Source organism: Podarcis tiliguerta (genome assembly GCF_965153285.1).
Source record: "Podarcis tiliguerta genome assembly, chromosome: 3".
In the NCBI taxonomy this organism is placed as follows: domain Eukaryota; kingdom Metazoa; phylum Chordata; class Lepidosauria; order Squamata; family Lacertidae; genus Podarcis; species Podarcis tiliguerta.
Genome location: NC_139536.1, coordinates 52738867 through 52764953, shown reverse-complemented (window position 1 = coordinate 52764953; position 26087 = coordinate 52738867). Strand labels below are relative to the sequence as shown.

The 26087-nt window shown below is 41.2% G+C and overlaps 1 protein-coding gene across 18 annotated transcripts in view; it reads left to right on the top strand.

Moving 5' to 3' along the window:
- Window positions 1-26087, top strand: part of ARID1B (AT-rich interaction domain 1B) — a 345246-nt gene that overhangs the window by 306934 nt on the left and 12225 nt on the right. For 8 of the 18 annotated variants that reach the window (XM_083433957.1, XM_083433953.1, XM_083433955.1 and 5 more), the window contains 7 exons: window positions 708-866; window positions 7200-7409; window positions 8541-8745; window positions 16943-17081; window positions 17873-18045; window positions 18367-18517; window positions 25460-25576. In XM_083433957.1, the coding sequence (XP_083290083.1) occupies window positions 708-866; window positions 7200-7409; window positions 8541-8745; window positions 16943-17081; window positions 17873-18045; window positions 18367-18517; window positions 25460-25576 (1154 nt within the window). The remainder of the gene's footprint in view (window positions 1-707; window positions 867-7199; window positions 7410-8540; window positions 8746-16942; window positions 17082-17872; window positions 18046-18366; window positions 18518-25459; window positions 25577-26087) is intronic. The other 10 variants (XM_083433948.1, XM_083433944.1, XM_083433959.1 and 7 more) reach the window with 3 other exon arrangements.

Here is a 26087-nt window from a genome sequence, read left to right as displayed (position 1 = left end):
AGCAGAACTCTGCTATTTTGTCCTTCATTCTCTGATTTGAGCTTGCCCTTTTCTGTTCTATCCCGCATGCTCTTTTCCATTCACATGCAATCTGGTTTTTTTATGTTGTTTTATTTTCTTCCCCTCATTGTGTGGATCTGAAAGTTACTAGTTCTTATGGCATTGTAACTCGCGGGGGCAAGGGAACATACGGAAAACCTTGTGGGGAAATTGAGCTACGCCACTGGGTGCGCGGGGAGTGGGTCTTACCTTGGTACTTGCAGCCATTTCCTCTATCTTCGGTTATAGCTTCCTGTTTTGGCCGTTTCAGCAGCAGCATACTTTTGCTTTCCTGCCTTATTTGATAAAAATAAGGTGAACAGCTTTATTTATTTTTTTCTCTTTATCTCATAAGGGGAAACCCATGCTTGATACTCCATTTAGCTTGAGGGAAGCATGGTGGCATAGCGACTTCAGCCAAGCATCCAGCAAACTTTCCAAATTATATAATAATGTCGTTTTGATAATTTACGTATTATCTATCTATATATTTATTTATTTACATGTATATGTGTTTTCTGTGTGTGTCTCTGTGTGTTTCTCTCTCTCTATGTTTTATATAGTTAAAAAGAAAAAGAATGGTCAATCTGTTTAAACTGGATGTATTTTTTTCATTTTTAATAAAGTTTGCCCTGCCTTTGTCCTCTTTTTTTATTCCTCTACCACAGGATAGCTACATCTCTCAGGGTATTTCACAGCCCCCAACCCCAGGCAACCTGCCAGTCCCTTCCCCAATGTCCCCAAGTTCTGCTAGCATCTCCTCATTTCATGGAGATGAAAGTGATAGCATTGGCAGCCCAGGCTGGCCAAAGACTCCATCAAGCCCTGTAAGTGGCTCTGGCTTTTGTTTTGGTTTTTTTGTACTTATTATATTTTAATGCTTGCTTGTTTGTTTTATAGATTCTTTCCTTCATTATTTATCCACTAAAGGATTTTCTTTCTTTGTAATGACAGAGGAGGCTAAATTCTGCCCTAAGTTATGTTCCTGCAGCTCCTTGTTTGACTCGGTTCTAGGGGGGAACAGAGCTTGCTTGGCTGAGGGCAAAATTTAGTCCAGTCCTTTTATATAAAAAGAAGATTAAATTTATGTATATCTCAGAAGTTGGCTTTTCTTGTAATACAGCAGATGTTGTGAAGAAAACATATTTCTCATAATGCATCAGCTTACAGAGCATGCTAACTGTGTTGGTTAAGGACATTTTGTCTCAGTTACTGGGTCCAAACTCTTTGCAAAATTGTTTTCCCCCATTTGGGTGTTGAGTAGCATTACCATCTAAAAACAGGAATAAAACTCTTCTTTCTTGAGGAATTGGGTGATTTCTGAGTGTACATTATAGTTTGGAGCAATCATAATCTCCAAATACCCAAACCTGTTTGCTGTCATAAAAATATTATACAGGATAAAATTGTATTTATACATTACAGGAAAGTTACTTTTTCAAATTGACAGTATCCACTTGCACTTAAAAAACACACGTAGTCTTCAGACAGCATTGTAGTTTCAGAAGTATTTGTTCATTAAACACAAAATGATTTTGAATAGGATGACGCTGAAATAAAACTGCTAGCACATTTTGCAAATCTAAGCAGGGTCTGCTATGGATTCAAATTGCATTGCAGGAGGTTGGACTAGATTACCCTTGGGATCCCTTCCAATTCTACAGTTCTTTAATTCAACTAAACAATTGTGCTAGTGGAAGCCAGCACAAGTCCTGCTAATGCAATGAGGCTTCCACCCCATGTTCTCCTCTTGTACCCCCCATGCTCCCGACCCAAATTGGCTCTGGGAAGTTGGGAGACACACACACCCCTGAACAATGCAGGGGGGAGGAGAGGGGAATTTTTTCCATCTAGCAAGCCGAAGTGCTTTCGTTGACAGAACAATCATAATGTTGAATTCCTCCTAAAATCTTAACATGTTTTATTTAACCACTGCAATTTCATTAGACAAATAAATAACTTATTTTAAATAAATTTTGGAGTCCTGACAGCATGAAGAATGGGGTGTTCATGTCATCAGTTGCAATGATCACTAAACATACTGAAGGGTCTTCAGTTAAATCCTAATTTTCAGAAAATTCCAGAAGATAATAAGAGAAAATATTGTATAAAGGGTTTGGAGGGGGGGAATGATCTCTAAGAAGATATTTTCTTTAAAAATATTTTCTTAGTATCTGATTTCATCAGACAAATACTTGATCCAAACTTAGAAAAAGACATGCAGCTGACTCCCAAAACAGCAGCACCAGGTCTAGTTACCACCTCCATGCGGTCTAATACAAGGACATACCAATTCCCCAATTTTCTAGTCTTCTGCATTTCCCCGTACCACTCCATATCACTGGTGGCCATTGGCAGAGAGACACTGAATATGATGATATTAAGGCACATGTACTAGTGGGAAGCTGCCAGCCCATGAACCAGATGAGAACTGAGAGGCTTCCCCAACCAAACCACACACACAGGTTTGAAAATAGCCTTCCATTGGAGCCACAGAAAGGCTATTCTCAAGCCTAATTGCTGCACCAGAAGGAACACACTACAACTCCGCTTCCAAAACTCACCACCTTCACCCTATCCTGCTGCAATTAGACTTGAAAATAACCTCCTGCCAAACGATGGCTGTGTTCAGTCTCCATCAACCCAGCTGCAGTCTCCATTAAGATCACTCTCGCTGGCAATCAGGCATGTAAAAACTAGAATTCCCCTTTCAAGCCTAATTGCTTTGGGCTGGGGTGGGTGTGATAGATGGTATACATTTGGGTGCCCACTGTGACCCTCACCCACTTGTGTTTTGAGGCCACTCGTGACTTCCAGAAGGTTGTCTATGGGATAACATACCCTTGGGCTGAAAAAGGTTCCCCATCTTTGTATTAGACATTATGGAAAAGGTCAGGGTTGATATACATACAGCTGCTGCTTTTAATGACAGCCATGTGTTTATCTGGTTTGGTTCGTGAAGATTAAAACAATCCGGTGTCCCAAAAATGAAAAACAATATTTCCAGGCAAATTGTTTCTCTAAGAGTAGATTGCTAAGTTTTTATCAGTGGGCAAAATGAATACCAGCACAAAAGTCACATGCAAAAAGAAAAAGAGGTAACTAATATTTTAAATAAGTGCATTATGTTCTAGAGGGTTTTTGGAGATATGTGCTCATAGCCCTTAGTGTGAAAACATCAACAAAAGTAGAGAGGAACTAGGGAAAGAGGGCAATGACTTTGAGTCTCAGAAGGCATATGGTGGTGTGTGTTCCCTCTAATGTCAAAACTGGCCATGCCTGAATGCTTATCTAAATGGACGACTCTACAAAGAGGAAATTTATTGTATTTTCTTGAGTATTTTACTTTTCCTTAAATGGGCACAGAGAGGCATTAAGTGCATAGGCAGTCAGTCTTTTTAAATATTTCTGGAAATGCAGAACATCTTTACGGTAGAAAATATGTATTCATGAGTTCTTTAAGCTGTTATTCATCCCCAGGGGAGCCTGTTAGAAATGCATGTTTTGTTGCCGCATAAATTAAAGAGAACCATTTCAGATTTTTGGGAGGATAGAGAAGGTGGGAGTAATTACCTTTCTGTTTTCAATTTAGAGTAAACACTCACTTCAGATATAGTTCTTAGAATTTATTGTAAAACTTTCTCCGAAGACATCTCTATGATTTGATTGCGTTTAAAAGTTTTAAGGAACCAGAAAAGAAATAACTTGGTTTAGGTATATATTCTTCCTTTTACCATAATCCAGTGAAAATTATTTCAAAGAAGCAAATTTCAGATCAGGGTGCTAAATTATATAGATATATTTGGGCTACCAAATTATCTGGTTAGCAGATTTTACTAACCTTATCAATTATCAGATCTGGGTGTTCAGGATAGCAGCTTTGTATTCTTTATACCAATTGGCTGGAAGATGCCAAAAACCATATCCAACATCTGGTCAGATTCTTCACATATTTCTAGCAAAGAGGTTTTCTAGAGCTGGCATGTTTTTCGGGAAAATATGAAGACACTGGGTTGTGTGTCTACTGAGAGAATTTCAAACTGGGTATCTTCAAGTCTGCTGTTAATAGGATCAGTTTATGTTTACTCTGTACATAAATAGGATAGCAATAAATGGCATATTTGAGAGAATATGTGTGTGAGCACACAAATTCGGAACTCTTAAATTCTTCACTGTGGGTATCATCAGTATGCAAAGCCAAGTATCTGTAGTACCCCGAAGGCATACCGAGAAGGGCTGCTGGTCAGTGGCACATGATTTGCATGCAAAAGGTCTTATCCCTAGTGTTTCCAGGTAGAAGTGGGAAAGACTCCCACCTGAGAGCTGCTGCTAGTCAGTGTTGACAATACTAAGCTAGGCCTGGTCTTTGTATAAGGTATCTTCCTATATTCGAAGAGATACACATTGCTTCCCTCCAGGGACCCCTGCCATATACAGTCTTTCTGTGTACACAGATTCTGCCTCACACAATGAGAGCCATTTCCCCCATTAATATATAACAGAGTGAACATGTAAGATAGCCGCAATCACCAGGGAATGTTAACAATACCCCATGTGTTCAATTAATGTCCAGATATACAGAGATAAGTTAGTAAATGTGGGCAACACTATAATAGTTATAATAAACAATCACTAGTTTAGCTACCATTCTGGAAATTGACCAGATATATGCAAGATAATCTATGGATTTTGGACATGCACAATAACATATACAAATTACAGGATGGTGAATGCTCCCCCAATGAAGGCTATGCAGTCTTCAGAATTTTTCAGGCACTCAAAAATTGATGTGCACTGAACTTTGCTATAGTTCACCTGTGACTATTTATTGCTAGATGCACATGCTTGCAGAGGTGTGTTGCATGAACACATGGGAAGAAATGTTCACTACAATGTAACTGTTGAGAACAGACAGGTTTGGAATAATAAATGCACAACTACTGTCCACGTACATCAGCATACTTTTCCAGTCACAAATGTTTTAAATACTGGATAACAGACATCTGATACAGAAATTATATTATTTACTCATCTTGTTTCAGAAGGCTTTCATCAAGCAATACTTTTGGTTAACTTAATACCAGCACAATGACTTTACTTACCCTGCTGTACATCAACAAAACCATTTGAGGCTACATTCATTATTTTTTACTATTTACTCCAGCTTTAATTTTTGCACTGACTTCAGTTCATAGTTTATCGATTTTACAATGCAATAAATATTAGAATTGTGAAGTATAAAACTTTACTTGAAGGAAGTATGTTCTATAGGCAGAATCTGGCCATACAAAGCTTCTGTAATCTGTGCTTGACCAAGCAGTTGCATGTGCAAAATGTGAAATTTTTAATGTTTTTAGCTGTGGGGTGCAGACAGCAGAAATCAAGCCCTCTTTGGAAAGATTTTTTCCTTATTCTTCTGAAGTTAATATTTCATTTTAGAGGAAAATTGCACCCACTTCACTGAGCTTGACAGCCTGAAAGCTCCTGCAGTGAGAAGCCCTTCTTTCCTTCTGTAAATAGTAATGTTTTCAGATTATGTTGTCACTTTGTGGCCTGTTGCCATCTCTTTGAAAAGTGACTTTTCTTTATGTAGACAGTACAAGTGCCCAGCAAAGAAAAGACGGTAAACTACTTCCCCTTTTTTGATGATATAGCTTTATAAGAAGAAGTATTTCACTGTGTAAAATTGAAAAACCTTTGTTTGGCCATTAAGTCTGAATGTTTCTTGTAATAGGCAATTGGAATGGCAGCTGAGTGAAAAATTATTAAGGGTTATATTATTAAGGGATAACATGTGCTGCAAGTATTGAGCATGTGGAATCACAAGAAAATATAAAAATTAATTAACAATAGTAGTGTTGGCTGCAATAATTAGTTATTTGGGGGCAATAAATCATTTCTTTGTTTGCTTCCCTGCATTCCAAATATATTGATGTATCCAAAATGATATTGTGAATACATGTGAAATATCTATAGCCCTTTTTGCCTTTTTAAAAATTCACTAAAATAGCTTACTATGCAATTGTTTTTAAGGGCAAAGTTGATAAAGAATTAATATCCTCCTAAATTAAGCAGTAGGAAAGGCAATAAGATGCGCCACATTCTCCTGTTGCAACCCTCCATTTGCATCTAGTAAACCCCAATTCAACCTAAGTAATTAATAAGTGTCCCTTTGGTAAATATGCTAAAAGCAAATTGATACTGTCCTTTATTTCAGAATGTGACCAACAACTTTACATAAGAAGCATCACTGCGAATAAATGAGAATTTTGTATATAAAGCAAAAAAGTTTTATAGAGCCAAGGTGATTTGGTTAATTAAAAACAATGGACTCCATCCCAAGCAGGGAAGTCAGTGAAACCAGATGAGACCTTGGCAACTGCCCCAACATCAAGCAACTATTGCTATCATCATTTTAAAGAGTTTTTGCCCCTTCAGCTTCACATGCAGGTGGTACAAAGGGATGTAGGGGAAGAAATGATATGTCATGTTTGAATGACTCGAGACAGTTAGGGTTTCATAAACAACACAGAATTAGAATTGAGCTCAGAAGACCATAGGAAGACCCTAGAAAACTGATAAAAGGTACTTTTGACAGCTCATGCACTGCAATTGAGTGAGAACATTTTTAATAACCGTGTTGACTTACTTTTACCAACTTTTTAGCCAGATATAGCAAGAAACCAGATTTGGCAAAATTGATTTGACATGTTCCATTCTACGATTATTTCTTCTGAAGTGTAGGTTTCCCACCCTTAGCTCTTCACTCTCATATCTGGTGGCACTCATTTTAAGGTGAATTTCCAAGCAATCTTTTTGTTTTCCACCTATATCATATAGCTTAATGAAGCTACGTTATGAATGACTTGAGGCATCATCAGAAACTTGCCTTCTGAGATCCAAAGTTCATGTATAAGGGCAAAACATAGAAAATCATAAAAGGGGGAGTTTGGGCCCTTTGTTTTACAAAATCAGATGAGCAAACTGCAGCATGTGGACAGAATGCATTGTTTGTGCCTGAACTAGTAGCCTTCATTCCTGCCTGTTGTGTGATAGCTTTAGTTTAACATCCTCTCTTTGTCACCATTGTGAGTTTCTTACTATCTTTTCCCTTCTTGCCCCCTACCCCAATGCTTTTTTAAAAAATGCTTTTGCTTTAGAAATCAAATTCGTCTACCACAACTGGAGAGAAGATCACAAAAATGTATGAACTGGGAAACGAACCAGAGCGCAGAATGTGGGTGGATCGGTATCTCAACTTCATGGAAGAGAGGGGGACGCCTGTGGCCAGTCTGCCTGCTGTAGGCAAGAAGCCACTAGATCTTTTCAGGCTGTATGTCTGTGTTAAGGAGATTGGAGGTTTAGCACAGGTAAGAAATACTTATGTCTTGGTGTTCGTTGGCATCCATCTGTCTGGAGAGACAATGGAGTGCGCCTCTGGGGGTGAAGTCAGACTGCTGTGTTAGCAGCACCCAAGTCTAAGAACCAGGGCTATTCTGGATTTATTGAGCATATGTGTGTAAGTATTTTCTTGGCTAGCATATAGATATTAGAAACTATAAATAATAATTATGTCTTTCCACTGCAGCTATAGAGGATACATCTCAGTATATCATTTCTGTGAAAAATGCACAAGTGTCTGTTTTGTCATATGCACCTGTGTTTCAGAGCTGGTATACGCAGTATTGGAATGTAGTTTGCAAGAATTCACATGGTATACACTTCTTTCTCATCACAAGCACAGAAAAATGTCATTGTGCAGCTCTAAGACTTACAGGCTTTGATATCGTACGGCATAAAGCAAGATTCATTCTAGTCGGCCACCATATGTAAGGCTTTCAATAAGGAAACTCACTGAATCACCTTAGTATGTTCCAAATTGGTTGTAATTCATTTTGAATCTTGTTTGACTGTATATCTTGTTCTGCAAAGAGACCACTCATCTCCATCACAAGAAGCCCTGGCATTACAGCACCTGAATTAGGAATTACTAGCTAAATGATCCTTCAACTAGTGGCTATTTTGGAAGAGACCTGGCCTTTTGTTTTAATTTTTTATATCAATGTCAAAGCACTTCACCAGTGAAAAAAGGCCTTATTATTGCCATTTTAAATTAGTTTTTAGAAACTGTTGTTTATAACTGGAGTTTGCATGCTTGTTTGAGTGCCAGAGCGAATAAGTACATATTAGGTGGAAGATAGATTGGCTAACTGCACATTACAAGCCCCAGCCCTCCCCAAAGTGTAAAGAGTAGAGAAGGGATGCCTGGCAGAAGATACTGTGCTTTGTATAGCTATCAACAGGTTCTTTAATGGTTTTATAAGTGTAAATGCCGTTTGTGTGTTACAAATGAGTGTGGGAGTAATGAGCATTAGTTAAAAGAGGCAAATAAAACAAACAAACAAACAAAGGCATTAAGTGCTGTGTTTTTAAAAATGTCTCCTGGCTTTCATCAGTCCACTTGGTTGCAATCCACTGATTCTGCTATTTATTTATGCTAGGTTAATAAAAATAAGAAGTGGCGTGAGCTGGCAACCAACCTAAATGTTGGCACTTCAAGCAGCGCAGCCAGCTCCCTGAAAAAACAATATATCCAGTACCTGTTTGCCTTTGAATGCAAGATTGAACGAGGGGAGGAGCCCCCTCCAGAAGTCTTCAGCACGGGAGATACCAAGAAACAACCTAAGATTCAGCCGCCATCTCCTGGTAAGCAGAAGAACTGCAGGAACATTGGTCATTTTTTCTTAAAGTGTAAAGGAGATGTAGTTACTATTTGCTCTAGACCTCCAGAGCCTCTGTTTGATTGGGATATTCCTATTGAATTTATCAAGTCCCTCAGTTAATCTTCAGCAACCTATATAACCTATATGCTTTCATACTGACATTTGCAAAAATATGTTGTGTGTTCACCTACACTTCATCATTTGTACAGAACATGGTGACATTTTTGGTGGTGATAGGCAAGGGAGAGAAAATGAATGAGAGCTGGCAGAAAAGAAGAAGAAGGAATAGAGGGCTGAGGGAAGGAGAAATAATGGTTGTTTCAATAATGAATATGTCAGAACAATGAAGAAAGAATATTGAGGGAGATGAGTTGAAAGACAGGGAGGAATCAGGAATGGGAGCAGTTAGTGGATTCAGAAGGAAGTAAGAGGGTTATGATGGTAGAGATCACATGGGCAAGGAACAAAGAGACCAAGAGCACAGATGGATGGCAGTGGCATCAGCCCTTCCGTCTTTTCTTTGAGGACTAGTTCTAGCTTCTGTTTGGCACTGTAGAAGTTGTTTGCTAATGTCTCAGAATATATTATTTACAGTTACAAGAAATGCAGAGGCCAGGTTTAGCAACAGATAGCTTGACACAGGAACTCGGTCCCCAGATTTTTTTTCAGATGATAGTATTAAAAACAACAGCCCATATGATCAGTGGCTCTTATCTACTCATTTTCCAGTATTATTTATGTGTGGGGTCTGTGTGTGTGTGTGTGTATGTGTGTATGTGTGTATACATATACACCTGCCACAATTCCCTTCCGTGGTCTGTTTAGAACAAAGAGGTCAGTTTCTACACAAGAGAAACTGGACACAAATCTGACAACAAAAATCTCAACATTCAGAAACCAGTAGGAGAACATTTCATTTTCCCGTGTCACTACACTGCTGACCTCTCAGCATCGTCAAAGTTATCATCCTTCAACAAAAAAGACTTAAAGCAGAGGCTCCAGTGTGAAATTGCTGGACCAAAATGTTATCAGTAAAGTAGATTCTATTCAATTTGGGCTTAATTAGTATTCTGGATTTCTTTCCCACTACAGTTGTTAAATTACAGTAAAAAGATAGTATTATCACAGTGGCTGCTGTTATGAATGGGGTATACTGTTCTTATCATGTATACATCTGGGCTCTGTATAGGAATGTCACAGACCTACTGCAACCCCTTATATTACATGACCACTGCTTTAAAAAAACATTTTTCCTCTGTGCCCATGCATGCGTATTTGCATGTTATGTGTGTCTGCCAACTGAGGGTAACGTTTCTTTCATTTATTGAAGTGGGCTCAAGCCCATAAGAGCATATGCCATAATAAAACTTAGTCTTAAGTGTCCTGAGATTTTTTGTTCTAGTGTTGTTTATTCTTTTCCTAAATTAATTAAATCACTTGCAACAAATTAACATATTTTGAACTAGAGCAATTTTGCCTTTTTTGGTATGGGATCATATATCCATTCATAAATACCTTCAAATATACCTTCTTGTCCATTTTTTATGTGGTGCGCGTTATGATAGGAAAATTCATTTCCAGCTATGACGAGAAGTATTATTTTTCCTTTACAAAAACTAGGAAATTTTCATAGCAATTTAGTGTCCTTTTATTGCAACATATAAACACTCTAGAAAGACAGAAAACCAAAGTAAAAAGATACAGTTGCATGCCATCCCTATCTCCAAGTGGTGAGATCCCAGGCGCCTACCCAGGGTTCGTGTTTCCTTTTGAAAATGAGGCACAGCGGAGACTGTGGTGTCTCAATGATATGTGGTTTATGTACACATATATACAACCTGAGCCTACGATGGAGGGGTTCACAGCATCACCACACCAACAACATTATTGTGTCTCCAATTGCCACAAACTTGGATTCAAGCAGAAATCAGCCATGGCTTTCTCTCTGCCTTTCCAGCCTGCAGCTTTTTCCTCTTAGTCACATCACAGCAAACTGCCCTCAGACTTTTTGCTTCTCACTATCTAAAAGGTAGAGGAGGGACCCCATCCATTTGCTGACTGGCGCAGAGCCCCCTTTCCTCTGTTCTCTTTAGGGCCTATCACATTTCCTTTGTTCCAGTGGCCCATCACCCATGTGATTGCCTCAACACAGGAAGCTACCCTTGCTTATATTTTAACATTTCCTGTGTCCAGGGGTTAGAATGGGTCTGACACCCACAAACTTATAACAAGAAGAATTAGTGTTGGATTCCCCACCCCACCCCCGTGCAAATGAACCTCTCTTTACCTCTTATCACCACTCCTCTACACCTTTACTGGCATGAAACTGACAGATTTCAAGTACAAAATATATCATCAACAGCATTGTACTTAGTTCAAAGAACTTGTCTTTGGTCAAAATGGAAACTTCTTCCCACACTCCCCGAAAACCCCCAGAGCTTAGGGACTTGAAAAGGAAGGTGTGTTTTGTTTACTGTGGGAGAGGGAAATGTAAAACAGGTCTACCCCAAGAAAGACTCTTCTAGATGAAAGAACTTTAGCACATGAAATCCTGCTAAGGTATAGATTCTGCAAAGTGCATAAGGACCGGTCTCCTAATTGCCAGCATTTGTTCTTTTCAAACAGTTTATGAACCCATTGGCACTGTAAACCACACAAAAGAACTTGTGTTGCAAGTTGGGCTAGATAAACTTGCTATGGCTTCAGAGCAGAATAAGATACGACTAAAAACAGGAAACAGTCCTGTCGGTGTTTCTGCTTTCACTCCTTTGAACTACATTTTACTAGTACAAAGTCAATTACCAAACAGATTTCTCATCAGCATCTGCTGAAAGCAGGAAAGGGGATTTATATATGAGACTAAATTATGCTTTCCAATTTCCTCCTAGCCACTTCACTGGCTGTATTTAGGATATAATTAAATTTTACTTTACATACAGTACTAGTGTTTGAAATTTCTCACTTTTGATACTGGTTTGCACTGTGTTTTGAATCTTCTCCCCCCCCCCCCCCCCAGCCCTGTCCCACTGAAAGTGGTTTTGGGGTCTAACTTCAGCCAAATAATAGTGTCTTACAATGTACATTGTATGTTTCATTATTACCTGTTCAGTATTTAGGAGTGAAATGCCAGCACCCTATTTTACAGCTGTCCTGGGCTCTTTGAAAAAGGATGCTAATATTTCAACTTGAAAATTAGAAAGGTGTTCTAAATATGCATGCTAGCTCTCATATGTTTCATTATATTAAGAATATGGACAAATGAGTCTTTGCCATGAGCGTGGCAATAAATTATTTTTAAAAATAATTAGATTTATTTATTTTTCATTACAATATTGAGTACATCACATCATATACAGTGGACGCTCGGGTTGTTAACGTGATCCGTGCGGGATGCATGTTCGCAACCCACAGCTTTCGCAACCACAGAGGTGCGTCTGCGCATGTGCGGGTTGCGATTCAGCGCTTCTACGCATTCCCAAAGCGTGATTTAGAACTTCTGCGCATACACAACCCCCAGAAGTAACCCATTCCGGTACTTCTGGGTTTCGGCGGGTCCATAACCCAAAAAAACGCAACCTGAAGTGTCTGTAACCCAAGGAATGACTGTATTCCCATTTTAAGTGGAAATAAATTCTGATATATTTGCAGCAAACAGGTGAGGGAATAGAACTGTGCTTATAATTTAAAATGTAGAATGTTATCCTGAATATGTGTGCCAAATATCATTGTAGTATCTCAGGAGTAAAGGCACGTCCTTCTCCCTCAAAAAAAAAAGAAAGAAAAAAGGATGATATCATGCCACCCACAGCAAATGCAACCATGTATACATAGTACTTTCATACACATTGCATGTTTGTGCATGCTTTACAAGTGCTTATTCTGCCACTTGACGTAGAAGAAGTTTCTAGCCAATGTTTTCTGGGTTGTTTTTTTCTCCCTGTGGCTTTTATATTGTTCACCAGTTCGTCAGGAGGAATTGGATTGCTACACTTAGAGAGCAAGACAGAGAATCTTATTCAGTGGAGTGCAGACTTTCTCATATATCAGCCAAGATGCCCTCATTTTAAGGCTCTGATCCTTACAATCCTAACTTGTTTGAAAGTGGTGTGTAGTGCTGTGTTAGAATATTTCTGACCCAATCATTACCATCTGAATGCATGTGTGCAGCATCTGCTGCGATTCATGAAACGCCATTCACTCCTACCCAATAAATCCTATCAGAAGGGAACATGCCAAGGTGTTGCCCCAAGGTATGAGCTTTTGCAAACATCCCTGCATGCTGCGGGTTTCATACGGCCTCATCCTTGGCTGATATGTGGATCTGTTGGTTGTTTTTCTGTTTCACCAGATAGTCAGAGAGAACTGAGCCAAATACTTCAAAGGCTCCTGCCTCTGTGATGTTAGCAGAGGGCTCATTATAGCAAATCCGTAAAAGTTTGAGACTCTGCTACAACCGGGAGCACTGAGGAGCTGCTCCCTGGGTTTCCTTGGCAGCTGAGATGCAACACAAGGAGGAGGGAGGAGAGGGGAGCCGGGTGTAAGCCAGTCATTTAATTAGTAAGCTGTAACCAAAAACCCATCTATCTTTGCTGGCAGGTGGCTGACTGAATTTCTATTATTAGCTGACAGGTGATGTCACAAAATCTGTCGTGCAGCCAACCAGGGAATCCCCAGCGGAAGATAAACGAGAGAGGGGTCTGGGTTATAAACAAAGGTGCCCTTTGATTGACCTCCATTCACTGTGGACATGTGATGCATCCTGCGAAACCTCCCACCGCTTCCCCCACCCTTGTCAGAATTAGGGCACTGAGTTCATGCTGTGTAAATTATGTTCCCAGCGTGGCGTCTGGCTGTTAAGACTGAAGTATGTGAATGTACTTAACCTTCAGTAACCTTTCCATTGTTTACTTTAGAGTATACATTTGTAGCTTCTGGCAAAAGGTAGGGATATCCTAGAGAGCATGTTAGGCCTCTTATTAATGAAGTTCCAAGAGGTTATAGTCATTCCCCCCCCATTTCCAGCCTGATTTTTTTTTTGGGGGGGAGGGGGAATAGCCGGGAGACTGCTGGCAAGTAGAAGAGATTTCATTCTCTCCCTCCCCTCTCCTTTTTATTATTAACTGGATAGTACGATTAGGTGCGAATGGCAAATGAAAAAGATGTCTGAAACTATTCTAGCAACTCACCAAGTGCTGCTGTGGTGCATCTGCTACTCATTGCACGGTGATGGTCCTTTCCACATTGCACTCCTAGCCATAAAGAGTTGATCCCAAGCTTTTGATGCATGACAGGATCCACATTCAGAATTTGTTACTCACTTTTCGGCCTGCTCCTGCCCTTTGGGTGATGTAGCTAAGTTTGTTTCAGGTCACCTTCTGTCTGATTTTTATTACTTAAAAAGAATTGCTTGCTTTTTAACAAAAGACAGATTCAGCACAGTCTTTTCTTCCTTTTCAGCCCTTAATTCCTTGTCGCATCTCCCCAAGCACACACACCTGCACATGTTTATGGGTATCCAATCAGGCCTAGATCTTATAGGTAGTCATGTATGGTGAGCAGCAACATGTTAAACAATGACATACACAGCCCCACAAAGATGTAACTGCCACCAACTTGTTGTCTTTGAAAGGGGATTAGACAAAACCATAAAGGATAAGCCTATCAGTGGGTACTAGCCATGGTGGCTAGGTATTACCTCCAGTATTGGGGACAGTGTGTCTCTGAATACAAGTTGCTGGGAAGCACAAGTGGAAAACATTGTTTTGTACTCATCCTGCATGCAGGTTTGCCATAAGAATCTGGGTGGCCACTGGGTGAGATCAGAGCCATTGTTTAGATGCAGCAGGGCTTTTCTAAGGTTCTTAGCCTGTTTTGTCTTGAAGGGATAGACATTAGGAGCACAATTGGCTTTGCTTGTTCCTGACAAACAGAACCCAGAATGTGGTGCAGGGATACTGCTTCTCTTCCCCTTGGTTCTGAGATTCCACAGGGCTCCATTTGCCCAACCTGGGTGGGAGGTGGGAAAATGTGTGTTGAGAGCAGCTAGGTGCATTTGTGCATGTGCATGCATGCATGCACAAACAGCAGGAAGGGCAGCATGAATGTTATATCCTGTAGAAATTAACTTGAGTTACACCAGATATTCCATTAATTGGGTTTGAAGGCCCTAGCCCCTCTGAGATGGGAGTATGGGATTGCAGTAAGGGTACATTTTGGATTTGAAGTGGACGTCCTTTTTTGGAGTGCCACTATGGATTTTCCTGTCATTTCTGCATCAGCATTACTTCTGGTAGAGCTGGGGTTGAGAATGTTCCTCTTACTGCCCATCCCTTGGAAAGCAGTTGGTTCTGGTTATAGACTCTGTATCTTAATGGTTTAGAGTGGATAGGTGGGAAGTTGGGAGAAGGAAAGGCAGGGAGTTTAACAATTTGTAATTAAAACTGCCCCCCCCCATGCTACTTTAAAAGTAATTTTTGGTTTTAAAAGTGTTGATTACATATTTTAATGTCACAAAAAGTGGTAGTGGCGTATAGAGTAAGTTGCTTCGGATGAATGTGAGACAAGCGACCAACAAATATTAATACTAATACACCAATGACTTCCTGCAGTCTGCCTTAGCAATAATTCAGGGGTCATTGACTAACAAAGCTGTAGACCTGTTGTGCACCTGAGTTCCACCATGACCTCTGAGATCACTCTTTGGTGTATTAGTTTTGTGCAACAAATTAGAACCATATGAGCCCCTAGAAGAAAGGTCTCTTCAGTGATTGCTGTGGAGCTCTGGTCCTCCTGATGCTCATCAAAACTTCAGCATCTTCCACAGACCCTGTTGGACCTTGTTTATTTGGATAAGTTCCCCACCCACCCACCCCAAAAAAACCATCATCATCATCATTGTCGTTGTCATCATCATCATAGTAAAGTTGTTGCCTGACCTGAAACTCTCCAGACTGGACAGATTATCAGTAAAAAAATAAAGTATTGCAAAGCAATACTTCAAAATCCTTTGAAATACACTCAGGCCCTTAGAACTGGCTCTTCTGTTTCACAGTTGAGGCTCAAGCCTATGGCTTCCACCGCATGCCACATTTTGCAGCTGTTTATTATAGCTAGTAGTTTCAAAAACAACAACCAGCAGGTAAAAACCTAGCCTACAAATTCACAGTTGGGTATCTTGTTTTCCTTTCTCTTTTTATGTCAGACATATTTATATGACTAGACACTGTGAGAGAGATCATTATTTTGCCCCCAAAACAGAGTATATTCGTGCTTCCTGTAAATGTTACAAGTATGTTCTACAAACAATTAGTTTTTGTTTCTTAGACCTAATTTAGTTAGAATTAAGGTACGGCTAAGCAAAATTCATGCTTAATGAGCTCAGGAAGGGTTGAAACATAGTGTGAGATGAGTATTTGATATTTTCTAGTCAACAGTTTATGAATTCTCAGCTTTTTTCAGTTCTGTATTTGTTGAATCAGAAATAGCCATTGCTAATGGTTCCAGTATTTCAGGAAGCAGTAAATGGACAGGACAAACCCCAAAGATTCAAATAGCACCTATTTATAGAACTGATTTAGACACTATTATATTCAACTAAGGATAATTCTGTAATCTCAAGATACCAGAAATCTGTCAGTTCCCGTATTTATAGGCTACTATAAAAGTAATTTGGGGTTCTACACATAATGAGGCATTAGGATCACTACCTTTGCAGAAGGCATCTCATGTCTAAGCTTTATTAAAATGGGAACTTTTCTTCCACATGCATCACTTGAGATGACATGGTCCTTGGAACAGCCATCTAATCAGAAGATTAGTTCTGCCTTTTTTGTTGGTGTCTGGGGTAGGATGAGGGAGGATCAGCATTCTCTCAATTTAATCGTTTCTTGTGAGGCATCTAGTGATCCAGTGAGAGGATTAGACATAGGTAATGTGACCTATTATTTAGAGGTGTGTTCAACCACCACCCTTAATCCCGACCATCTTGGCTTAAGCAGTAGACTCATCTCTTAGATACACAAAAGACAGGAATTTAGTAACATAAAACATCTCAGGCACCAGGTATATTCAGAAAAAACAAAATATTGATGGGCACTTGCTCTCTGTCTCCCCCTCTTGGTTTCATAGTTATTTGTTTTCCCACATGCCTAATATTTATTCTCCTGTTTTGAATCTTTCAGCAAATTCGGGTTCCCTTCAAGGTCCACAGACACCTCAGTCAACTGGTAGCAATTCCATGACTGAAGTACCAGGTGACCTCAAGCCGCCAACACCAGCATCTACACCTCATGGACAAATGACACCTCTGCAGGGCAACAGGTAGTATATTTTCTTTCCCCTTTCTTAGACCCTGTCTGGACTTTGTGCTGTATCTTTCTTTCAGGGATGTTTTCTTGTGGCTCAGAATTCAATGTATTGTTGTTGTGGAAATCTCATTAGTATCTATGACATGACTGCATGCCATGGGAATCTAAACTCCATAATCCCTTGCCCCACCGTGTTTGATCCTGACCCCAGTGCCCAGTCATGCAAAAGAGGGTGCTATCATGAATTGCATGGACTCAGTGTAAAGTGGGAGGAAGCTTCTTATAATGGCCACACACACACACACACACACACACACACCCATTGAGTGTGCAGGCTTTGTTTTGAGATTTGCACTCATTGCTGAAGTCAAAATACAGAAGGTTTCTCCAGGCTCTGTCTTGAGACTAGCTAGTTTCAGCTTACATGTGAGTTTGCAGGCTGAGTCTTTTACTATGGAACTCCTATCATTCCTTCAGGACACTTATGAAAAGGGGTGTGTGTGTGTGTGTGTGTGTGTGTGTGTCCCACTGCCACATTATTATTATTCTTATTAAATTTCTGTAGCACCCATCATCTGAGGGTCACAGGGCAGTTTACTATATGAAAACACAAGTGCTTAGAATGTTTTTGAAACTGGGTTTTGAAAGTGGGCTGTCAAAGTAAAATGGTAAAAGTGTAAAACCGATGGAGTTTTTTAGAGCAATTTAACTCACTGAACTACATGGCTCACCGTCTAATAAGGTATCACAATGTGTGTTTCTGTTTCCATGACATTAATGCTTTCTTTTCCTCTGTCTCTTTAGAAATAGTTCCATTAGTGTGCATGATCCCTTTTCAGATGTAAGTGATTCGACATTCCCAAAGCGAAACTCCATGACCCCAAATGCACCTTATCAGCAGTCTATGAATATGCCAGATATGATGGGAAGAATGCCCTATGAACCGAATAAGGACCCTTTTGGTGGGATGAGAAAAGGTATATTCTGTTTCCTAGCTACTTTATGTGTACGTGTGTGTGAATTTAGGTGATTTGTTACCTTTGCATCCCAGAGATGTGAAGGGGGAAACCCTGTATGATACTGTTCTCACTGCTCTCTGCTTTTTATTACATTTCATAAGCTATAGGTGCTCTTTCAGGGTTTGGTGTGGTTTGGACGGAAGGATACTTCTATAAAAGGGGAAAGGATGGTTAGCAAAGTTTTAAAAACGCACTGCTAGGTTACAGTCTACGAACATCTATTTGGGAGTAAACGCCAATTAATTTCAGGTGCACACCTGTTTTCTTCTCTGCTTGCAGTGCCTGGAAACAGTGAACCCTTCATGACCCCTGGACAGATGCCCAACAGTGGAATGCAGGAAATGTACAACCAGACTCCCTCGGGGGCAATGTCCAATATGGGCATGGGCCAGCGCCAGCAGTTTGCCTATGGAAGTGGTTATGACCGGAGGTGAGTGACTCTGTCTTTTTTGCTCCTCCCTTACAATGGCGTTCTATACTGATGACTTCACACCATCTGGGCCAGGGATGGGAAACCCATGGCCCTCCAGGTAATGTTGGACTATACCCAGTTGCAGCCCAAAAAACTTTTATGGGGCCACAGGCTCCCCATCTGTAATGTAGCAATCTCCTGAATCAATTAGAGTAAAATCATTAGTAAAAACTGAGTCTATTCTCTCCACACACACCCCCACCCCCCCACATACAAGGAATCAGTAAGTGAGGGGTGGGGCTGCATAAGGAAATTTAGGTATGTTGTTGGGTATATTTGAATTCTTATTTGGAGGGGCGTCATCATGACTGAGCTGAAGTGTGTTTGCTCTTAATGAACATTTTAGTCCTGACAAACTGCACTCTACTCTTTTGGGTGATTTTGCAGACTCCTTTGCAAAAGGGTGTAAAAATGTTCATGAGGAGGTGGGTGTCAGAAAGAGGAAGCAGGTCCCCATTGCCAAAGCATAGTTGACTAATGGGGCAAAATGTGGCTGCACATTTGCATGTGTACTTGACTGCATGTCCTGTTGAAAGTAATCCAGTGTATATCCAAACTTTGATCTCTGCCATGTACACAGCACTACTTTCAGTAGGAGGCATATCCTCATCTACATTCTGACCCAACAAGAACAACTACATGTAATTGGAATAAAAGTCTTACCTTGGCAGCCAGAGAAACAAACAGCAGAGCAAGACAGAGAGTGTCAGCATGGTTACTTGTGCATTCCCCTCCAGCTATTTAGAGTCAGGTCAGCTGGAGAGTTTTCTTTGCCCTAAGTGATATCACCACGTAGCCAGGTCTGATTGTCTATATGATGGTGATTGCTTGGGATCAAGCACAAAAGTCTTTTTAGGTAAAATCATCATCATCATCATCATTGCACTCAAATAGTTTGGGGAGGGGAACAATGGCTGGATACAAATATGGCAAAATGCATGAAAGAATGGAAGGTACAGGGGTTTTTGCAAACCTTTTCTCTCTCTTCAAAATAGTGACATTTGCAGTGAATATCAGTGAATTTGGCACAGGACTAGAAAAACAAAAAAGCCCCTTTTTCTTCTTTTCAGTAAAAACAAAGCATGCAGACTATGTTTTGCTCCATGTCCCAGTAATTTAGCTTCCTGCCTCTGTCTTTGAAAGGCACTGCTCCTGTGATGTGGTTATAACTATAATCCCATTGTCATTGGTTCAGTAGCTAGAATGGATTATTTCTTAATTATATTAATAAAGACTTTTGAAAAAGCTAGTAGTGGAGATTCCTTCATTGCATGGGGTTGGATTAGATGTGTTGGGAGATACTGCCAGGGAGATAAAGTCCATCTTGACTCCACGTCGTCTCCGGACATCCATCAATCTCCCGTAGACACGCAGTATCAGCAATTAGCGACAGGAGCTCCAGAAATAGCTTGCCAAAGATCCAGAGCTCTTGCACGCTCTATCAGCAGATTTGCACAACGGAAGATGCACACAGGAGAGCATTATTTAGAGGTTTATTCAGTGTTGATCAGAACAAAGAAAAGCCATGACTGCCTGCATCATGTCTGGCAGTGAGAGAGAAACGAAAGCAAAAGACACAACAGAAACATCCTGTGAACAGGAAATACGCAGGCTGTGACACAAACATCCTGCTCCCTTTTAAGGTGGAACGGAAATATCCCAACATCCTCCCCCTTTCCGTGTAACCTGTAGTACCTGTGGTTCAACCCAATTGCAACCTTTGTGCATAAACCTTAAGTTGTTCTCTGTTAACAACCTTCGACAACAGATCAGCAGGAATTTCATTTCCTGGCATGTAGGACACCTGAATGAGCCCTTTCTGAATACACTCTCTTGCACGATGTAGCTTAATCTGCAAGTACTTGGTTCTTTGCTTGCAACTCTCTGAGTTCAGCAAAGCCAAACAGGATCTATTGTCTTGATACACTTGCACAGGACATTTCACAGAAACTCTGATGTCCTTAAACAGTTGCATCAACCATTCACAATCCATGAGTGAAAATGACAGAGCATTGAGTTCTGCTTCACAGGAACTTAGGCTCACTGTCGTCTGCTTCTTGCACAGCCAGTCAAACAGACAGTGGTTGTACATGTAGCATACTCCAGAAGTGCTTGTACCATCCGTGGTGTCACTTCCAAAACTTGCATCAGCAAAGATTTCAAGACCTCCAGTCTTCTGACTGGTGAACCTCAGCCTGTAGTGCATAGTCCCTTTCAAATAGCGGGCTATGCGCTTCAGAGCTTTCCAATCCTGAACAGTAGGATTATTAGCATGTCTGCTAAGCAGGTTAGTGCTTACAGCTATGTCAGGTCTTGAGCATCTAGCAATGAAATTCAACTTGCCTAGAATGCATCTGTACAGCGTTGTGTCAGAAAACGCTTCAGCAGTACTGTCTACCTGGTAACCTGTCACCATCGGTGTGTCTGCTGGGTTTGCATCAACCAAATTCAACCTGGTTAATACATCAGTAATTTTCTGTGTTTGGTGAACCAGAAAATTACCTGCTTGGTCCCTCTCCACCTGCAGAGAAAGATAGTTGGATACTTCACCAAGATCCTTCATGTCAAAGTGCTCCTTCAGCTGAGCTAGGGTGCTTTGGTACAAAGCCTGATTCTTCCAGAACATCAGAAGATCATCAACAAAACATAAGCAATACAGTTTGTTTTGCCCCTCCTCCTTGACAAACACACATGGATCAGCTTTGCCCTGGTGAAAACCTAGAGAAAGCAACGTCTCTTTGAGTTTTGTGTTCCAACACCTGGCACTCTGCTTGAGACCATATATGGATTTCCGCAGTTTACAGACCATTCCCTTCTGTATCTGCATTCCATCAGGTGGAAGCATATACAGCTCCTCCCCCAAAATCCCGTACAAAAAAGCTGTATTAATGTCATGATGGGAAACATGCAGCTTCTCCTCCGCAGCAATCTTGAGCATCAGCCGAATGCTCTCATATTTGACTGTGGGTGAGTAGGTCTCGTGGTAATCCTGTCCTGGTACCTGTGAAAAACCTCTGGCAACCAATCTGGCTTTGTGTCTGACAACCTTGCCATTCTGGTCTGTCTTGGCCTTGAAGACCCATTTGCTGCCAACCAGTCTCATTCCTGGGACTACCGGTACCAATTCCCAAGTTTGGTTCCTGTTCAAGGAATCAACTTCAGCCTTCATGGCACCAAGCCAAGGCTCAGCATCTTTAGAGGTTAACTCCTGAACCTCTTTGAAGCTTGAAGGTTCCCATACCTTCTCTGAGCTACTAAGAACAGCAGTTGCTGTCTTAGCAAACTCATCAGCAAATCTCTTTGGAGGTCTGCCCTTCGTCGCCCTTTCAGATCTGCGTACTAGACGCAAGTCTTCTGGACTCATCTCCTCCTTCTTGGGAGAAAAACGACCAATGGTGAACAGTGGTTCTTCCAGTTCATTGTCAGATGCATCAGATGGTCTGACTGAGGCCTTTGCGCTCTTGAAGTCTGCTGTGTCATCACTGTCACTGACATCAGCAGCAGCGCCGCCCACTGAACTGGAATCCGAACTCTGATCATCATCATCATCATCATCAGCTTCCTCAGCTTCTTTAGCATCATCTGCTTTTTTCACATCACCTTCATCCTCCTCTGGGTAACTCTGGAAAATTCCCACATTTTCCCCCCACTTAGGATTGTACTCAACACTCCTTGTGAACTTAATGGACTTAGAGTCAGTCATCCATACCCTGTATGCTCCTTTTTCGTACCCCATGAACAAACCATGTGCCCCACGCTTCCCAAGCTTGTTGCTTTGTGGGGTGTGTACCCACATGTCAGAACCAAAGATTCTCATGTGCTTGACATTTGGTTTCTTACCAAACATCTTCTCGTAGGGAGTACAACCAATAGGTGATGACAATCTGCGATTAAACGTGTAAACAAACGTTGACAGAGCCTCCCCCCAAAACTTATCAGGGAGATTGGCATCATGCAACATTGTTTTCAGTCCTTGCAGCAATGTTTGATTTGCTCGCTCCGCAAGCCCATTCATCCATGGAGATCTAGGCGTTGACAAGTCATGCTGGATTCCCTTCTCAGTCAGAAAAGCTTCAAACTGCTGAGAAGTGAATTCCCCGCCTCGATCAGTAAAGAGACAGCCGATGCGTTTACTGTGAACATTCTCCAACCAAGTACAGAATGCCTTGAACCTAGGAAAGGCTTGCGATTTCTGCTCCAGCATAAACACATGAATGTACCTGGAAAAGGAATCAATTAGAACCATGAAGTACCTTGCTCCACCCAAAGAGGGCGCAAGAGGACCAACTAGGTCTGCGTGGACTAGCTGGTAGGGTTTGGAAGCCTGCCTGCTAGACTCCTTGCCTTTTGGAGCAACCTTCACCTTGTTCTCTGCACAAGATACACATTTCATGTGAAACTTACAGGGTTTGATGTTCAAACCCTCAACCAGTTCCGGCATCTTGGCCAGCGCCTGCCAAGACATGTGACAAAATCTTCTGTGTGCTTCATGAACACATCCTGCATGAAGAACCTTGTTAGTTTGTGCAACACAACAAGAATCAACATTAGACACAGCAACAGCATTGTCATCATAAGTTATACAGAACAAGCCATCCATAAACTTTGCATGCAAAATGTCCTCTTTGCCTTTCCTGATGACACAGACGTTCCTCTTGAAGGAAACCTCAAAACCACGCCCAATCAGCTGCGGGACACTGAGCAAATTGTTCACAGCACCTGGAACATAAAGTACATTTCTGATGGTAGTATGCAGACTTGCAAGTTTCACAGTCCCTTCTCCTGCGATCTGCAACGTCCTTCCGTCAGCCAGGTGGACCTCACCATCTTGAGGTTTGAAGGAGATAAACAGATGCTTATCTTTTGCTAGATGGCTGGTAGCAGCAGAATCAACAATAAATCTGGACTTGGCCTTTGGAGCAGCTTTTCTGGCAAGCAAGACCTTGTTTTCCACCGGTGTGGGCTTAAACTGCTTGCCCCCCTGCTCCTGGCCATAAGACTTGCCTTTGGCCTTTGGTGAAGCAGTGCCAGCAAACAAAGCCTTGTTTTCCACTGGCATGGGCTCTTCACCCCCCTTCTGCTTCTGGCCATCTGCTGGCATCTGTCTCTGTTTACCTCTGGCCTTCCGGCCTCTGTAAAGGCGATGACCTTGGTTCCCACGAGAAACAGAGCTCTCATCTGCCGACTCCTTGGCTCCCCCTGGAGGCTGGAATGCTGCTTGGGATGACATCACAGTCAGCTCCCCCTGCAGCTTGCAACTGGTGCCCTCGGCATCCCTGCATTCACTTGCATTCCGGGAAACAGCCAGGACCTCCGATGCAGTCAAACTCTGGGCTGGGTTGACTGGTAGATGGGCCAGCTTCAAAGCATTCCACATCCCACGAGCAGTGGTGTTTCCAGCCAGCGTGGCAATTTCCTCCAGAGAAACGGACAAGACTATTATGTCAATGGCCCTTGAATCTTGGGTCTTCCATCTCTCTGTCAGAGGAACTGGAGGGGCCTCACTCACAGTATGCCACACTCCAAACTGACGCAGCAAACTCTCACACCACTGTGCCCAGGCCTGATAATTTCGCCCATTTAGCTTTGGGCATTCAGCAGCTTCAGAAGCAGCTTGAGAAGCATGGAAAGACTCCATCCCAGCTTTTCACTCTAGCCGAGCCCTTTTCAACTTCAGGGGCTTCTTATCTTGGCTGCCCATAAATCACGAAGCCTTTTGGCTTGACTCCCAGGCCAATTAAGCCAGCCGGACATCAAAGGCATCAAAGGCCGCGGCAACGAAAAGCCTTACTTTCGCTTTCCCACACATACCTCAGCAGTATGTCGCAGTCTTACTCTCCTGTAAATGCTGTTTATCTGGGCCCGAAACCTTGTTGTTGGGAGATACTGCCAGGGAGATAAAGTCCATCTTGACTCCACGTCGTCTCCGGACATCCATCAATCTCCCGTAGACACGCAGTATCAGCAATTAGCGACAGGAGCTCCAGAAATAGCTTGCCAAAGATCCAGAGCTCTTGCACGCTCTATCAGCAGATTTGCACAACGGAAGATGCACACAGGAGAGCATTATTTAGAGGTTTATTCAGTGTTGATCAGAACAAAGAAAAGCCATGACTGCCTGCATCATGTCTGGCAGTGAGAGAGAAACGAAAGCAAAAGACACAACAGAAACATCCTGTGAACAGGAAATACGCAGGCTGTGACACAAACATCCTGCTCCCTTTTAAGGTGGAACGGAAATATCCCAACAAGATGACCTTCAGGATCCCTCCCAATTCTACAGATCTATGATTCTATTATAAGCTATGGATACCAACAGAAAGGATTAGTGCAAAGGAAAATATATTTTACCGGTTAACTTCTAACAACTTCACTAAAGAGCTAAATAACAAATTTGCCTACACACACACACAATATTTTTTTTAAAAAAAATGTAAATCTGCAACATGAAACTCTAATTATTAGAAATAATCTCTACCAAATATTCTCAAAACATCTAGTGTTTGAAGGCCAAACTAAAATTAAGCTAATTTCAAAACATCTTGAATTTTGTCAAACTAAGTTGTTTTGTGATTTTTTTTTTACTGTTAGGAATAGAAGTCACAGAACTGTAAGTGGCATATCATTTGTCCCTCCCCCCTCCCAGTTATGTGTAGCTGTTTCCATGTTTCAGGTTTCAGTAGGCTGAATTTCATAAAATAGGTGCAGCATAAAATAGGTGCCATACATTTATTCCTTGAAGAAATAAACTGCAGTGGTCTCAATGACACTTTGAGTCCCTGAGAGGTCTGGAGCCCAAACCAGCTATGCCTTGATTTTTTTAATTTTTTAATTTTTTTTTTTAGCAGATTGAGAGAATAAGTGCTTTTTACAGCATGAGGTTTCCTTTGTCATTTTTAGGTCGGATCATGGGCTGGGTCCTGAAGGCAGTATGGGAGCACCTGGTCAAAGCAACATGGTGCCTTCAAACAGTGACCCAAGCATGTACTCTCCTAACCGTTACCCTGGGCAGCAAAGGTGAACAACAATTTAATTTGTTTCAAATGCCTGTGTTAACCAGATAATTTTAAATCTTAAGAGCCACTGGGCAGAAGGTGCAATTTACCAAGCATTGTTGCTGTGTAGCCTTTTTTCTTTCAATGGGACTTCTGCCGTTCCCTGGCATCATTGACTCCTTTGAGAACAGTAGCAGTGGCTCAGCAGCCATGTCGATGGAGTGTTTCCAGAACTTACAGGAGCTTGATGACTGGTTTTTCATTATTTCGGTTTTAGATTATAACAGTATGTTCATTTTGAACTTCTAGAGAACATGGGATTGCAAAAGCCCTTCTACTTCCATAAATCAAAATAAAATTGTTATTTTGCTCATATATACACATGAAGTACTGTTCTTAACCTTTTACTTTAAATTTAGTCATTAAATGTTGAGGCTCCCATGTCTTTCTTTGGTTGCAACATTTTGTAAACAAATTATTTGAGACTCCTTGAAATATGGCTTATGTTTTTAAGTGGAACCCTCTAGGAGCAT